Here is a 17,704-nt window from a genome sequence, read left to right as displayed (position 1 = left end):
CTTTATAAACTCTGATCACAGTTTATTAAATCAACACGATGAAGTCTATATGCCTTCCCATTCTAGATCAAAATAAAGTTATCTTGTAAGTAAAGAATACCTATGACTGAAAGGCTTAAACATGAAATTAAGCAGTAATTATATAGGCAAATTGAAATCAGTTCTCATAATAGAACTATGTTAGATCTAAAGCTCCCTAAAGTAGAGAGACCTATCTGACTGCTCAATTTACAGCTGGAAGCCACCCCTGCGAGGCAGGCCTGGCGGGATGGGGTGCATGAGGGGGTGGGCGGGAGCCAAGGCTCTGGACTTTCTGAGCTCTCACCATGTCCTTTCCCACTGTAGCTGTGCTTACATTGAGCAGTGACAGCTTTGAGAGGTCATTGTTTTACCTGGCACTGACCCAGACCATCACTGCAATACAAAGGAGTGTGTTTTATTTCCTTTCAGAGTATATGACCTGGGTTTCAGACTCCATTGTGTATTAGACACTCACTAGGTGTCAGGCAGTCAATCTCCCTTGGGTCTCACCTTCCTATTTGTAAAATGCAGACAATACTAGCTTTGCCTCTTTCACTTGCAGCTTGAGATAACTGGCAAGATGAATGTGGAAAGGGATTCTATTGATAAAACCATAAAAATTATACAAGAGAACGCAAGCCAGAGGAATCAAATAAATAGCATCTTTAAAAAGTGACTAATTGAGGTATGTCTTAGAAAAATAAAATGACATCACTGTGAAAGAACCTAGGGAACAGACACATGTTCTTTAAAGAACAAAGGAAGAGGCCCTCTTGCTTCCTGTAATGTCTTTCTTCTTGCTGGTACACCATCCACTGGAGGACTCCATCACCAATCAAACAATTTTTTTTCTCCCATCTAAAGCAACAGCCACTCTCCTTTGGCTGAACATCCATAGCTTAGCTACCATTCCCATTTGCAGCAAAGCAGAATTGTCTATATTTGTATCTCTAACTCCCAGCCTCTCATTCTCTCTTAAACATCCTCTCATCAGGCTTTTCCCCCATCACTTCATGAAAACTGCACCCATCAAAGTTGCAGGTGACCATCCCTCAATTCTCAGTCCTCACCTTTTTGACAGTGTCAGTGAGCCTCCCTCAGTAACCTGCTTCCTGGCCTCCAGGGTCCCTTGCTCTCTGGGAGGTACCTGCCTAAAGCTTTCTCTTTCTCTTAGGCCATGTGCGGACAGGAGTTCCTTTTCTACCTCAGGTTACGAATCTAAAACAAATCTCTGAGAACTGCAATCTGGTTTCTGGAATATTTTTCTATCTAATGTTGGAAAAAGTTAGCAAAATTGTCTTTGGAAAATGATGTAATCTCTGTGTGTGTTCTGAGAATGACAGTAGGTGACGTTATACATAAAATTATTATTACTGACATTGCAAGATGTTAATATGTAAATTAAGAATTTTAAATTACTTAATAGTGCACCAAAGAGTTCCTACACTTTTCATTTCTGTACTTCTGAAGAAAACATTTAATTAATTAAAGAAAGGAAAGTCACAAAATGAATTAAAAATTGAGACAAACTGAATGTTAAGTAGATACTTCTAATTATGTATCCTTAGGGCATTCCCCGGCAGTCTGGTGGTTAGGACTCTGTGCTTTCACTGCTGTGGGTCCAGGTTCAATCCCTGATCGGGGAACTAAGATCCCACAAGCCTCATGGCATGGCCATCAATCAATCAATCAATCAATCAACCAATCTTTAGGATACATCAACTTTTCCCTTTTTAAATGAATTTATTTGCAGATTAAAGATCTCCTTATTTATATTTTGAAACAACTGAATCTAAGGTAAGACTATGGAAAATTGCTAGAAAATTTATTAGAACAAAATAAAATGCTGTATTTAACTTCACATAAAATCTGTGATGTGAAAAATGTCAAGGAAGGTAAATAAAATGATAGGAATAAAATCTTTTCATTCCAGGTTTGTGTTGTGAATAATTTATATTACAAATAAACCACCCTCATAAAATTATAAAAAACTAAAATTACTTTAATAAAATACATATAAAACATGACTATACAACTTAATTTCTTTTAAAGATAACCATCAATCTGCCAGCAGACAGAGACCACTTTCATAACAAAAAACAAAATCAAAAGACTAATGAAAATTTTAGGTGGTTAGAACACAAATGAAAAAGGGTATACGTGAAGAACCATGTTAGAGCAAAAAATATTGAAGATGGAAGAATATGAGGAATATGAGAAAAGAAAGCTATTGAAACTATCATATTTCTATTCTCCTTTATGCTATATGTCATTAATATGATTTGGTGACCACAGTATAAGTTAACCTTTTGCATTTTATATTTATTTAAATGTCTGTTAAACTTCCCCAGTGTGTCACAAAATAACCTTCTAAGTGGATCTTCTAAAATTTTCTACAAAATGTCAGAAGAGTAACAAAACAAAAAAATGTAGCAAATATTGTTTCTCACAAACTTTTTACTTTAATCTTTTTCATTTAGGTCTTATGTAGTGTGCTTCAGTTCTTACTTTGGAGGAAAATATTTTAATTCATCCTGGTAACTAATGAAATAGTATATTAAACAAATTACAAATTATTGGCCTATTAAATTTAGACAACAACTTTCTAGATAGCTAAATTAACTGAATTAACTAAACAGAATTTTCATTTAATTATCAGAATACATTTGTCAAAGAGTAAATACATTCTTATAAGCTATTTTTAATAAAATTAAGAACTAATATAAATTGGTTTAACTTAATTCTATGCCTCAATAAAACTGTTGCACGTAGTCAAGTAAAAAAGAAACATAAAATTGAACCATTTGGTGTGTGACACTAATTTAACAAACATAATCAAGACCCCCTTAGAATACAGTCTAGAATTACATTTTCCTTTTGACCTCCTGCTGCCCTTGGTATTTATGGAAAACATGGCCGGGAAGGTTCCCCGGGAAGGATACGATCAGTGCCTTGGAATATCACACAACCTTTCACCAGCTCTCCCATGATGCAACCCACTGACCAGATATCAACTGAAAATAAAGTGAAATGACAAAATTATGAAGTGCCATGAACAAAACAAAGGTGAGGAAAAGGATTCTAACAGTGTACTAAACACACAAACAAGGAAAATAAATTGCTAGTAACGGGTGAACTTTTTTACACAGTATGAAATATTGCCGACCTCTATTTTGGCCTTCAGTTTGCAGCAATCTGGGCTTTTAGTGCCAAAGAGTCCAATACTTTACAGTTTCAGAAACAAAGTCCCAGAAACAAGAAATACCTGTCCCCACAAAGCTGTTTCCAGGCACATGCCCACCCCTGCCCCCAGCCTTCGTGGTCAGTGCTGGGTCTCTCCCTGTGAAGGATACAGTCTCTTCCTGGGAACAGGACTTTATGGAGGACCATTTCTGCCATGATGCACCCGACAGACCAGATGTCCACTACCAAACACCAGGTGATTAAAACCAGCCAGAGACCGCCCCCCGACATGTCCTTTCTCAAACCCCCTCCCAAACAAAGACAAACCCAGCTTGTCAGCAGGACTTTTGTAAAATATGAACACCACGCCTCCAGAATGATCCTTTTTTAAACTGTCAAGTCAGCAGGGCCTCACAGGGACAGGCTTGTCTGGGCTCCAGGTGAGGGCCAGAGGTGCCCCAGCTTCTGGCTGTTTGCCGTCTTCTGTGGGGGCCCAGCTGAATTTACAGGCCTTGGATGCCCAGGCAGAGGGCTATTTATTGCCCCTGCTGCTGGGGGTGGGGTGAGAGAAGCTAACAGGGGACCTAATTTTCTCTCATGTCCACAGAGGACTGGAAGCCCACAGAGCTGTGTCTCTCAGAATGGGAGCACAGGTTATAAAACATCTGAATAAACTTGAAGCACAGCTCATTTCAGATGACTTAGGCAAACTTTCAGATTATTTTTTTTAACATGTGAATGTGATTTAGTTCTTTTTGACAAATTTTTCAAAAGCTAAGTTTCAAAGAGCTCTGATATTGCTTGAATAAGTTTTTCTGTGAAAAAAATACCAATTTTACACACAAAAAGCACATGTTGTATTATTCCATTTATATCAAGTTCAAAAATAAGCAAAATCAATCTATGTTGCTGGAAATCAGGATAATGGCTTCCTTTGGGGATTGAGACCCAGAGCGGGGCTGAGGAGGCCTTGGGTGCTGCTGGTTATGTGGGTGTGCTCCCACTGAGCTGCACACTCGGGATTTGCATACTTTTCTGTAAGTGTGTTATACTTTGATAAATGTTCAAAAATATTAACTTTAAAAGTGAATTTTTAAAGTGGATAATTTTAGCCAATGGAAATATAAAATTAATTATTTCTCATCTGTGAACTATGATAATCTATGTATAACACAGTCTCCACATTATACTTCATACAGTTCACAGGAAAGAGAAAAAAACTAGTGATGACGAATAGCACTATTTTTACACATCTCGGCCTCTTCCAGTTCTGTCTGTACTCACCGTTCTCTTTGTAGCCCATGCCCAGGATGACTTCAGGTGCCCGATAATACCGCGTTACCACGTAGGGGGTCATCATAAAGTTGGTGCATGCTGTGCGAGCCAGGCCAAAGTCAAGGATCTTAAGGGTACAGTCTGACTTTACTACAATGTTGCTAGGTTTCAAATCCTAGGGCAGAAATGATTTAAATTAATAAAAGGAACCAAAGCATGTTAAGTAAACAATCTCACATTGGTAAGGATTTGTGAGGAATGTGAGAGTGCTGGGAGAAGGAGGAAAGTTAGAATTGAAGCCTGGGATTTTGGAACCATTTTGGAAAATCCTACTCTCATATTGAAGTTAATACAAATCAGCCTAGAGAGGCCAGATGGTTGCCCTTACCCCTGTGTGGAAACCTTCATGACACTCCTTTGCTTAAAACCTTCTGAGGGCTTCCACAACACCCTCTCCTCCCTCGCTCCACGCCTGGTCATCCTTCAGTTCCCAACACTCTGGCTCTTCCCTGCTGTCCAATACAAATAGAACTCAACCCACATGTATAATTTACATTTTCTAACAGCCACCTTAAAAAAAGTGACTAGAAAAGGTAAAATTAATTTTAATAATATTTTCCTTTACTCCAATACAGTATATTTCCAGAATATTCATTTTAAAATGTAACCAACATATAAAAATTATTAATGAGATATTTTACATTTTTTTGGTACTGTCTTTGAAATCCAGTGTTTATTTACAATTATAGCCACATTCTGAGTACTTAATAGCCTCAGGTGGCTAGTGGCTATAATACTGGACAGCACATGGCTAGAATTCTCTGACCCTAGAATCTTCCAAAGGCTTCTTCTTTCCTTGGAAGAAGAATCCCATGATTACCAGCCCCAACTTCCCACCCTTCCCTGGGACCTACCACTCCCCACCACACATACTACCCTCAAAGTCCCTCCTCTGCCCCTCCCAGCACGGGCTCTGTAAAAGGAGGCCTCAAGGGCCTCTCTGTGCTCTCAGCTCTCAGCCCGGAGTCTGGCACAGCAAACTCTCAGAAAATGTTTGCTGAGTGAATGTACACATCATACTCCACCACACTCTCAACACAACCTATCACTTCTGCAGTTTTTTCCTTCAAAACTCTAGGGACTTTCTCCATGGTAATCCCCCACATCCCAGACCCTTCCTCAGGCCACAGGAATTTGACTCTTGCCTTGGACTCCAGCCTGCAAACTTACCCTAGAAACTATGACTTCTAAACAATCCACATCTATTCTTTTCACAAGTGCTTTCCAATGTGTAGCTACAACGTCAAACTGCCAAGTCACACCACACAGTAAGACTGTCACTTTTAATGACGTTTCAGGCCCGGCACCTGGCTGAAACTTTCCAATCGATGTGTCACCAACGGGCATAGGTGTGCCTTGAGTGACAGCTGCCAAGTGTTATTGGGATAAGCAGAAAAACACTTAAAAATTACATCAGCTAAAATTATGTTTCATTACTGCTAAGCACTCTCTTTCTAAACATTCGGAATTCAGTAAAATATAACTTATAAATATATATCGCTTAAAAACATAATTAAAATTCCCACGAAGCCCATGCAGATGCACTGGTCCCTGGCTGGCCCCAGAGCACTTCCGCTGTGCATGTCCCAATGTGGAGATGTGCTGTGGGGAGCACTGCCAACTCACCCACAGCTGCTATTCTGCACAAAGGAAAGCAAGCAAAGAATCAGCCCCATGCTCAAACCAGTGACCCCTTCCTGTGAGAAGGCAGTAATGCAGCTAAGGTAAAACAAACCAATCTGTTTCTAGGTTCCTTTTTTAAAACCGAAGAATATGGCAAGAACAGGCATTTCAGAATACAAATTACTAACACATAAAATAATGCTCAACTTCATGAAAATTAAAAACCCAAATGACAAGGAACAATTTTTAGTCTCTCTTCTGGCAATGAGGAAAAGAATGGCAATATCCAGTGCTGGCGGAAGAAGAGGAAACAGACCCTTCCTTACACTGTTGGTGGGGACGTCAATAGGTGCTTTCGTTTAGGAGACTGATTTTTTAAAAAATTTGAAATGTCTATACTTTACCACCAGCAGCCCCTGAAATCCAACCTGGCCCTGAACTAACACAGAGCCACATGAACAAGATGATTAGCGTAGTGCTGCCAGCCAGTCTGCTGAACTGCTGCGTGATTAGAAAACATGCCCATTCCAGCCACCTCCACCTGTCAGAAGATTGTCCTCTTACACTGATTTCGTTGGAACAATGCACTTTACTGCCATCTGCTGGAAAACTATGATAATAAAATGCAAACCAATCTGTCAAAGGTGTGGATTGTTGTCCTGGCAGGACTGGGAGAGGCAGCCCCGCCTCCCAACGCTTGCCGAAGGGAAGGTGCTTAAAGAGGTCTCAGGGTGCCTGAGGGATCCCCACATGCACAGATGCTCTCCCATCAGTCCCCACACAATCAGAAGCAGCTTTCCACAAACGAACTGGACTTGTAGTTTGAAGATGGCAGAGTAAAAACAGTTCTGCCCCTTCAAATCTTGAAAACCATCCTGAACAAGGAAAACAAGAAACACACATTAAAATAAAAATGACACCTAAATTTGGGGGCTTGACCCAGAGTGTGCGGATGGCATCCCTGGGGCAGCCAATAAGGGTGCACGAAATATCTGCAACCAAAAAAGGGCAAGAGCAGAGGAGTGGAAGGTTGAGGCCATTGCTGTTCCTGGTCAGTTCTCGGTCTAGAACCCACTGACTGAAGAGGTGTCCTAACAGGGAGAACACTGCACGTTGTAACAAGCATCCACTGCCTTGATTTCCCCACAGGTACCTATGACCCCTTACTCAGGTGACTGTACCTGGGAACAGCAGACATTTGGAGAAGTATTAGACACAAGTTCTAAGTGGACACTGAAAGTCAAAGACTCAAAGCAACATCATGCCTCCTCTAGCTGGTAGTAGGGGGTGAGTTGTGGAGGCCAGGTAATAAATGGAGACTGGTCCAGATCTCTTCCAGCTATATTATGACACAGGCCTAGGGCAAAACTGTGAAAGAATATTGCTGTTCATATCACATGAGTGTGAATGGTTTCTGATCGTCTTTTCTAATCAGTATGGAAGAATGCATCTGCCCAGTCAAAGGCTACATGCCACACCTGAGGCCTTATTAATCTGCTCTAGCAACGACACTGTGTCCAGCACAAGCAGCTGCAGTCAGGACTACTGATCAGCTAAGGCTCGATGGTCTACATTCTCTAGCATCCATCTAATTTCTTCAAGGGCTGGACTAGTGAATTAAACTGAGCTATGAGGGACCACCATCCTCGCATTCTTTAGGTTTTAATGGCAGCATTAATCTCCTCCATTCTCCCCCACCTCCCAGAGTTCAATAATGTTTTTGATGTACTATCTTGAGGGGGGCAGTTTCAGGTTTCCACTTGGCCTTCCCCCTCATAACTCTTACCTCACAGACCAGAGAACCAATGTAGGGGTCACTTCTGCTAAGGGTATCAACTGCCAAATGTATCAGTTCCAATCACACACTTGAGGACTGGGGAGATGACTGTTGGGTGGGTCCATGCACCCAGTGGCCCATTGTGACCCACCAGACTTAGACCCCTCAGGAATGAAGGTCTGGGTCACACTCAGGTAAGGCACAGAGACCTGCCAAGGTGATGGCTGAGGGTATGAATAATGGAGAATGGAGAGAATGAGTACCTGTTGTGGCTCCAAGGTCAACTGTAGTGAAAGGGGCTATAGTTGGTCCCTTCCCCTCAGGAAGGGAGGCCCACGGGGAGCCTGAGGGGGCTGCTCCTGACCTGTGTGGAGAAGCAGAGCTGAGGGGGGCAAGGGTGGATGGTGGTAGCCATGAAAATGCCTACCTGGATCTCTGCTGTGGGAGTGCAACTGACAGACACCCCACTGAGGTACCCTGACCCTCTCCTCTGCTTATGACAAGGCCACACACCCCACAGTGGCTCTTGGCTAATGACTGCATGGGGAAGGAGGTCCATTCTTATGAGACACCAGATTCCTCTGACGGGCAGCTCCCAACCCTCCTTCGTGCCCTCTCTACTCCAACAGGTCAGACTGGGCTGACCCCTGTCAGCTTCCCCACCTCCTCTGACTCACTCCCTCTGTTCTTCCTCATAGGCCTTCTCCCCATGCATCTCTTCCATGTCTAATGTCATCGTGCTACACTAATGCCTTCAATGAAAAACCCCACATGCTCTATGGGGAGGGAAGGCAGCAGAGAGGAATAAATGACTTGGCTGAGTGGAGTAAATTCCAACCTCAGTGAGTGGCCCACAGTGAAATAATGTGGATCACAACACCTGGGAAGGGCTTAGGAATTGAACGACAAGTACTGTGGAAGGCAGGATGGGGCAGGGAGCAGGACACTGAGGGATCTGGGGGTGGGGGAAGGTTCACAGAAAGGTAAAGGTAGACCTCCCAGATACACACAGAGGTGTTGGTTCCTCCTTCACTCCTACTGGCCTATTACCTAGAAAAACTGAAACCAAGTTTCCAGACTCAGGCCTCAAGCACAATACCAACAGATCTGCTGGTATGAGGCACAGGAAGGGCATGGTTGAGGGGCCCAGCCTGAAGACAGGGCGCTATAGTGAAGGTCTGCATTTTGCCACATGAGAACCTCAGCCCCACCCCACACAGCCTTTCATACCAGCAGCCAGACTGCTCTCCCTCAGTCAAGAGACCGGAGCCTTTTCTAGAGAAACTAAATGATGTCCAGAGAAAAGACCTGCAATCCTGTGGCTATGTGTTGCTCTAGAGAAAAACCCCTCATTCAACAATCCCAACCCATGCACTTCCACTTGGCCTTCTAATGCTTCAGTCTTAAATAGGACCAGTGACAAAAGGTCACCAGATATTTGAGGAAAACCTTACATGTGACAGAGAGAGACCAAATGCACTAAAACAAACAAACAAAACAAAACAAAACAAAACAAAACCTCAGGGGAAAGAAAAACACTGCAGGCAGCAATAAGAAAACTTCAAAGGGACTTCCCCGGCAGTCCAGTGGTTAAGACTCCCAATGCAGGGGGTACGGGTTCGATCCCTGGTTGGGGAACTAAGATTCCGCATGCCACACAGCATGCTTAAAAACAAACAAAAAAACCCCAGAAAACAAACTTCAAAGAAATTCTAGCCTTGTAGAGATTATAGTGCCTCCATGCAAGAAGAACAAAATGTTATTTACAATAGCCAAGACATGGAAGCAACTCAAGCATCTATCAACAGACGACTGAATAAGAAGATGTGGTATGTGTATGTGTATATGTATATACACACACAATGGAATATTACTCAGCCATAAAAGAAGGAATGAAATACTGCCATTTGCAGCAACAAGAATGGACCTAGAGAATATTATGCTTAGTGAAATAAGTCAGAGAAAGACAAATAGTATATGATATCACTTGGAATCTAAAAACTGATACAAATGAATATATATACAAAACAGAAACAGACTCACAGATATAGAAAACAAATTTGTGGTTTACAAAAGGGAGAGGGAAGAGGGGTGTGGGATTAACAGATACAAATTAACAGATACAAATTAGGGGTATGGGATTAATAGATACAAACTACCATATATAAAGTAGGTAAGCAACAGGGAAATACTGTATAGCACAGGGAATTACACCCATTATCTTGTAATAACCTGCAATGGAATGTAATCTGAAAAAATACTGAATCACTATGCTGTACACCTGAAACTAACACAATATTGTAAATCAGCCATACTCCAATAAAAAAAAGAACAAAATGCTATAAAAAGGAACTTTTAAAGATAAAAAAGAGCTCCAACTAACTGGTACTTCAGAGAAAGACAGAATAAAGAACACAGTCAAGAAGGCATTCTGAAAGAAATAATAAAAATTTTCCAGAACTCTATGGCATGTTCTTCCAGACTGAAGTGCCCACCAAGTGCCCACCACAATTAACAAAAAAAATTTCCATATCAAGGCATATCATCCTAACATTTCAGAATACAAGAAATAAACTTTAAAAAATGTTTCCAGAGATAAAACCCAAACCAGGGCACTTGCAAAGGATCAGTAATAAGAATGGCATTAGAAAGTTCAAAAGCCATACAACACTACACTACAAAAGGGTACTGTATTTACACCTTAGAGGGGAACTGATTTGTAACTAAGAATTTTATATCCAACCGAATTATTAATCATGTGAGAGGGCAGAATAAAGAGTTTCAGATATCTGAGGCCTCAAAAACTTTACTTCCCATGCACCACTTCTGGGGAAGCTATTGGAGGATGTGTCCCACCAAAACAAAGGAGAGATGGGGATCAGGAAGTGGGCTCCAACTCCAGAGAGAGGTGCAGGAAATCTCCAGGAAAATGCTGGAGCGAGGTCCAGGATAAGGTCTCTGCATCGGGTATGGGGCAGCCAGTCCAGATGCGAGCAGGGCTGAGGCGCCAGGAGACAATCAAGGTAATGGAACAGCTAAGACATTTGGATGCAGTGAGAGAAGACTTAGATACCTGGCAGAAACCTTAGGGTTTAATTAGCAATAAGGATGTGGAAAACTGCTCCCTCCTTAAAACAAACAACAAAGACCAAAACTCTAACAAATAAAAGACAAGTGTTGTTAACTCTAGGGACAAAAAGTTGAAAGGAAAAGAAATATAATCATGGTGTAAATATAGGCTTAGCTGTGAAAAGCGTTAGGGTCATGATGACGTAAAACACACTAGGGACACTGATCCAAACCAATTACATTGTAACTATACTGGGAGGACAGGGGGACAGGAAAGGTGGCAGGTGAGGGGCATGATTGGTGAAAAAGAGCTAAATCAGTACCTTATGTCCCAAACTGAAGAAAGATCAACAAATAGAGATCTCATCATATTATTTCAAGATATGGAGATAAACACCAAAATAACAGCTAAAAGAACTGAAAGAATTTGTTCTGGGGAGAGAGAAATAAGAGGGAGGAGGTGGGGGCTCTTTTTTAGTAAGTATTTGTAAAACTATTTGATCCTTGATAAAAATACAAAACAGATCAACCAACTTATTCAGCAAGTTGCATAACAATATATGTACAAGATGATCCTGTTTTTGACAAATATAAGTTAAAAAGGACGTAAGTATAGACAGATATGCTGGTATTAGCATCAGTAAGAAAATGTTTCAGTGTAAAGTTAGGAAGGAAACACACCCAACTGCCATCACTGACCTCCTCCAGGTGACAATGGAGGGCTGGGGACTTCCATTCAATTTTTTGAATTATACAAGGTAAAAATTGGTGGGATTACAGGTGTTTTATTTTTCAAGTAATTAAATTTTATGTTTAGAACGAAACCATCTTAGTAAGCAAAACCAAATGTGTGTATTTATGTCTATGATACAGTATACAGAAAAAAGAACAGGAAAAGTTCACAGAAAACCATTAACAGGCTAAAGGGATAACTGTGGTTCATCACCTCTTGGGACCTGGAGGGGTGGTGGGTGTGCAAACAGGTGCCTTATCTACCTTTCCCACAATGACCACGTGGTACTTTCACAGCAGACACAAAGTCTGGCAGACCCACAAATGTGTGAACAGGAGGGCATAAGACAAGGGGAGGGAGACCCAGTGGGGAGGTAAATGGGATGGAGAGGTGGTTGGCGGAATCATGCTGGGCAAACCAAAACTTCCTTGGACCTTCTGGTCCGCAGGCATGGGCCTAAACCGCAGGGATGGAACATCACCTAACACAGGCACGTGCATGCTGCAGCTCTTACAAGGCCCCCTAAAACGGGAGGATATTGCTTCCCCATGTATGTCTGGGCCCAAGAGGGGAGATACAAGCAAGACAAACTGTTTCCTTTTACAAAATTAATAAGGCCTAACATAATGAAGCCTAATAATCTGGGAACTTATTCTTTAATACAAAATGTATTTAAGATAAATGTATTTAAGATAAATTAAGAGTGCCTTAATTTATATAAAGGTCTGTGAATATTTTAGGAAGAGAAATAGAATGTTATGCTGGGAAATCTTTATTTTTAATTAAAAACACTAGTGTTACTATTTTTAAAGCAAATTCGTCAACAGTATTTATATAATTTAAACTGAACACTTGGCGGCACCAAAGGCTGTATTTTAAATGACTGAAAACTGGTCAGGAATCTTTGTGCCAGGCCCCCAACAGGCACTGGGAGGGCCAGGACTGGCCTCAGGCTGCAGACCTCACTCAGGCCTCAGGCCTCATGCTCACAAGGGGCAAGAGTTTGGCCCTCTCTGGATTGGTGGGCTCTGCTACTGTGTTAGGCCTCTGTTCAGTGGCTGCAATGGAAACAGCCTTTCCTGGCACCCAACAGATCCAGAAGAATTACTACTACTATACCATCAAAAATCTCTCTATTCTTTTTTGTATGAAAAGCCTTCATTGTTTTTGTCTCACTATCTTCTTGCCCCCACAGATTTCAGTTCAGAGAAAATACAACTTCTTGCTGTTGAAACATAATATTGAAAGACAGTCTGTCAACAAAATTAGTATAGTAATAATTAAGGAATGCTAACAATGTTTTCAATAAAACTATATTATCTCTGCCTCTAGTCTCACTCAACATTATAGTTTCTAAAAAAAAAAACAAAACAAAAAACCAAACAAAAAAACACAACTCTATCATAATCTGCTCACACAGCGGTACAAGTGAAGAAAATAACAAAAACTCATAAAACCCAGATTAGAGAATATCTCTCTGGTTTTTAAATATGTACCCCCTGACAGGCAACACCATCATTCAAATTCCACCCTTGGCCTAGTCAAGAGGTCTGCCTGGAGCCTTTCCAAAAGCTCCCACCAGTATGGCTGGGATGCTGGAGTGGTAGAATCTTACGATGTAAGCAATGAACACTTGGGCATAATTCACATAAGACTTCTCAAGCAACTGTATCATATGCTACTTGGCCTCTAACTTTCCCCCACCCCAAATCCAAATTCCTTGCTCACTAAAAATGGGATTTCAAATATGGAAAAACTATTAACACCAGGTAAATCTGGGTAAAGAGTAAAGTTCTTTGTCCTATTCTTGCAATTTTTCTCTAAGTTTTAAGTTACTTTCAAATAAAAACTTAAAAAAAAAAAGAAGTATTTTTCTGCAGTACTAGTCTGAACAGCTGGCTCATGCCTGCATCCAGGGTGGCTCACATGGGCCCAGGCAAACCAGGCATTCCACAAATGTCTTCTAAACTCAACTATATTTGGAAGAGTAACATGATCCCATAGTTTATTTGGATTTTCAACATTGATAAATTTTTAAAACATATGTTCTTTTGTAACTGGAGATTATGACAATGAAATGATTGTGATTAAAAAACAAAACAAAACAATATGGTATCACTACTTACTCTATGAATTATACCAGCTGAATGTAGATGTTTAATACCACAGAGCATCTGGTAAAGAAGGTAGGACATTCTTTCATGGTCCAACTCCATATGAATAACCTGACATAAGTTAGCATCCATTAATTCCATAACCAAATACCTGAGGAAATAAATGATCAGCCATGTACACATGAAAATTATCCAAAATTCCTTTATGGTTATTAAACTAGAATTTTTATGAAATAGTAATAACTTACCACCTAGTCACTGCACTGGCTAAAGTAAAAAGATAACTTGTTTTCCCTAAACAATTATAAGGTATCTTGAAAAGAAGCAAATGTATAATGAAAGTTTGTAAAAGTTTTCAAAAAATAAAAACAACTAACAACAAAATGCCTTTCAAGTTAAATACAAAACAATTCTTATATAATAGTAAATAGAATCTCAAACATTCAAATTCTCCTATATTTAAAAATTTTTGCTATTGGATCATTCTTACCAATATAGAAACCATACTGTTATTGCTCTCATCTTAAGAAAACTTTTGACCTTACTTCCCCCACCAGCTACCATCCTATATTTTTGCTCCCTCTGCAAGAAAAACCCCCCAAAGAGGTGTCTATACTTATCATCTCCAATTTTTTCTCCCATTTTTCCTTAATCCCACTTTTTTTTTTTTTTTTTTTTTTTTTTTGTGTGTGTGTGTGTGTGGTATGCGGGCCTTCCCCTGTTGTGGCCTCTCCCGTTGCGAAGCACAGGCTCCGGACGCGCAGGCCCAGCGGCCATGGCTCACGGGCCCAGCCGCTCCGCGGCACGTGGGATCCTCCCATACCGGGGCGCGAACCCGGTTCCCCTGCATCGGCAGGCGGACGCGCAACCACTGCGCCACCAGGGAAGCCCCTTAATCCCACTTTAATCAGGCTTTTGCCCCCACCACTTTTATGAAACTGTCCTCAAGGCTCCATGTCGGCCTTCCGTGTTGCTAAATCCAATGGCCAGTCCTACAATCCTGGCTGACTGTGCCCTTCTCCTATCCCCAGCTTCTTACTGTTGAAGTGCCAGCACTTGGTCCTTGGTCTTCTTTTCTCTAACTGTACTTACAATCTTGGTGATCTCTGGTCTCTGGTCTCAAGACTTTAAATACCATCTATAGACTGACAAATACCAAATTAATACCTTCAACCCAGACCCCCCTGCTGAACTCCAGGCTCATTTATCTAACTTCCTATTTCACAGTTCCGCTTTGGTGTCCAATAGACATCTTGAACTAAAACTGAGTTCCTGATTCTACGCTACCTCGCAATCTGTTCTTCCTGTAGCCTTCCACATCTCAGTTGAGGGCACTTTTATCCTTCTGGTGCTCAGGCCAAAACTCCAAGTGTTGCTCTCAGCTCCTCTTTCTCTCATATCACACATCCTCTCTAGTAGCAAACACTGGGGTTCTACCTTCAAAACAGCGTCAGCATCCTATTTCTTGCCTTTACCATCACTATCACCCCTCTGGTCTAAATGCAGCCATCATAATCTCTCACCTGAATTGCTGCAATAGCCTCCTGACTGGTCTTCTGTGTCCTACCCCTAACAGTGGGTTCTCAACCCAGAAACCAAAGTTATTCTTTTAAAACATAAGTCAGAGATAAGCTCACTCTTCCTGCTGAAAGTCTTAATGACATGTAAAGGAAAATCCTTACAATGGCCTAGAGGCCCAGCAGTGTCTGGCCCTGTCACTTCTTTGAGCCCACCTCTTCAACTTTCCTCTGCTTCCTCTGATCCAGCCACACTGGCTCTCGCTGTTCTTAGAACACACCAGGCACACTCCCCCTTCTGCTCCTTTACACTGCCTGTTCCTTTTATCTTGATACTACCTTCCCCCAAATATCTGTAGGTCTAACCTCCTCACTTCCTTGAAGGCTTTCTTCAAATGTCACCAATCCAGTGAGGTCCTTCCCTAACTACCCTACTTAAAGTTGCAACCTGACTCCTAACACCCAGCACTTCTGATCCCCCTTTTACCCAGCTCCATTTCTTCTACAACATTTGCCACACATCCTAATGAACGACATCATTTCCTTATTTGTTATGTTGACTGTCTATCTTCCTTGGCTTTCCTGCAAGCTCTAGGAAGAAATATGACCACCTGCAATTCTTAAAAAATGAAAGGGATTTTTGCTGTTTTGGTCACTAAAGTATGCCAAGTTCAAGAAAGTGCCTAGCACACAGTTGGCAATCAAATATTTGTTTGTTTTTTTATTGGCCTCACCGTGTGGCTTGTGGGCTGAAAGCATGACATCCTAACCACTGGATTGCCAGGGAATTCCTGGCAATCAAATATTTGTTGAATGAATGAATGAATGAATACACGAATAAATTTATGATAAAGTTGTGCATTGTATCTCAATAATAAATTAATATTTCATTTCATCATTACTAAGATAATTCTATTTCAGATTTTGTAAGTTTAATGACTTACCCATTTCAAATAATAATTATAAACACCTAAACCCTACAAACTTGGCTTTCAGGGGACTATATATATTTTATATTTCAGTAAAGGAAATCAGCGGCATTAATGGCACTGCCTGCTCTGAAGAATTATTTTCAGTCATCCTTTATCTGTTGTAGAAATGATAACCATCTAGGCACAAATAGTTGAATATTATTATTCATTTTCCTTAATATTTCTCTTCCACAGAGAAAAGTAGCCAGGATATCATTTAAAAATGTGTTCTCACCTATATTTCCTAAGTAAAAAAAGCAGTTACTTTCTTTTCTAAATTTTCAGTCTTTGATGAGCAGTGTATTACTGAATAAAAATTATACTTACACATCTTGAAATTCTTCTAGAGTTTTTTGTGGTGTAAACACATTTAACAAACTAATTATCTGAAAAGAGAAAATTATATCTCAGCATGTCAAATGACTCTACTTGATTATAAAAATTAAGTTTAACATTAAAGTGTATTAAAACTAGAAAAAAAATCACAGCAGAGCTTTGTATTTATTATTATTGTTATTGCTTTTACCAAAACATTCTATTACACAGCATTTGAAAAAAGCTAAATGATTAGGATTCTCACCTTGGAAATAATATGCACTTTTAATCAAATCACTTTTATGTGTCCCCAGTAACTTATTATTATAGAATTTTAACACATAATGTCTTTCTAGCTCTGAACATAAAAAAGTAGCAATTACAAGTAGAAAAACACTAAATAAAGCAATATGTTAAACTCTGAAAACTTAAATACAATATCCAAATTTCTAAAAAGTTTTGAAATGTGAAGGCTAAGCTTATATTTTTGGTATGATAAAGATGAAATACCTCATAGCATTACCTATTTACATTACCTTTACGTAAGGATGATTCAAGAACTGACCCCACCACAGGCCTTGGTCCTGGCACCCCAATGGTTAAACAATGAATTCTGCTGCTTGAGCATCAAACACACGTCCTCAATCATTTCAAATGACTGAGGGAAAGATGAATTATTCAGTATATAGGATTGGAGTGGCTGGCTAGCCAAGGGGGAAAAAAACTAGATTCATACTTCAATCTTCACACCAAGATAAACTCAAAATGGAACAAAAATTTAAATCTAAAACATGAACCATGAAACATTAAAATATGAATAAACATTTATACAATTCTGGTGTAGAAAAGTCTTTTCTAAGCATGACAGGAAACCTAGGAGATTTGATTATGTTAAACAACAACAACAAAAATCAGTATGACAAAAACAACCTAAATTAGGTCAGATGGAAAAGAAGTGAGGGTTGACAGCTTTAATATACAAAGATCTTCTATAAATGCATAAGAAAGAAACCAACAGTCCTAGAGAAAAATGGACAAAGGCCATG

The 17,704-nt window shown here is 40.3% G+C and overlaps 1 protein-coding gene across 4 annotated transcripts in view; it reads right to left on the bottom strand.

Annotated features, from left to right (window-relative positions):
- Positions 1-17,704, bottom strand: part of MAPK9 (mitogen-activated protein kinase 9) — a 58,221-nt gene that overhangs the window by 8,763 nt on the left and 31,754 nt on the right. For 3 of the 4 annotated variants that reach the window (XM_024116289.3, XM_028498039.2, XM_055080150.1), the window contains 4 exons: positions 16,671-16,729; positions 13,868-14,006; positions 4,489-4,654; positions 2,964-3,035 (listed from right to left, as the gene is read on the bottom strand). In XM_024116289.3, the coding sequence (XP_023972057.1) occupies positions 2,964-3,035; positions 4,489-4,654; positions 13,868-14,006; positions 16,671-16,729 (436 nt within the window). The remainder of the gene's footprint in view (positions 1-2,963; positions 3,036-4,488; positions 4,655-13,867; positions 14,007-16,670; positions 16,730-17,704) is intronic. The other variant, XM_055080140.1, reaches the window with a different exon arrangement.

This window comes from Physeter macrocephalus, chromosome 2 (genome assembly GCF_002837175.3).
Source record: "Physeter macrocephalus isolate SW-GA chromosome 2, ASM283717v5, whole genome shotgun sequence".
In the NCBI taxonomy this organism is placed as follows: domain Eukaryota; kingdom Metazoa; phylum Chordata; class Mammalia; order Artiodactyla; family Physeteridae; genus Physeter; species Physeter macrocephalus.
This window is presented reverse-complemented; position numbering and strand designations above follow the sequence as displayed.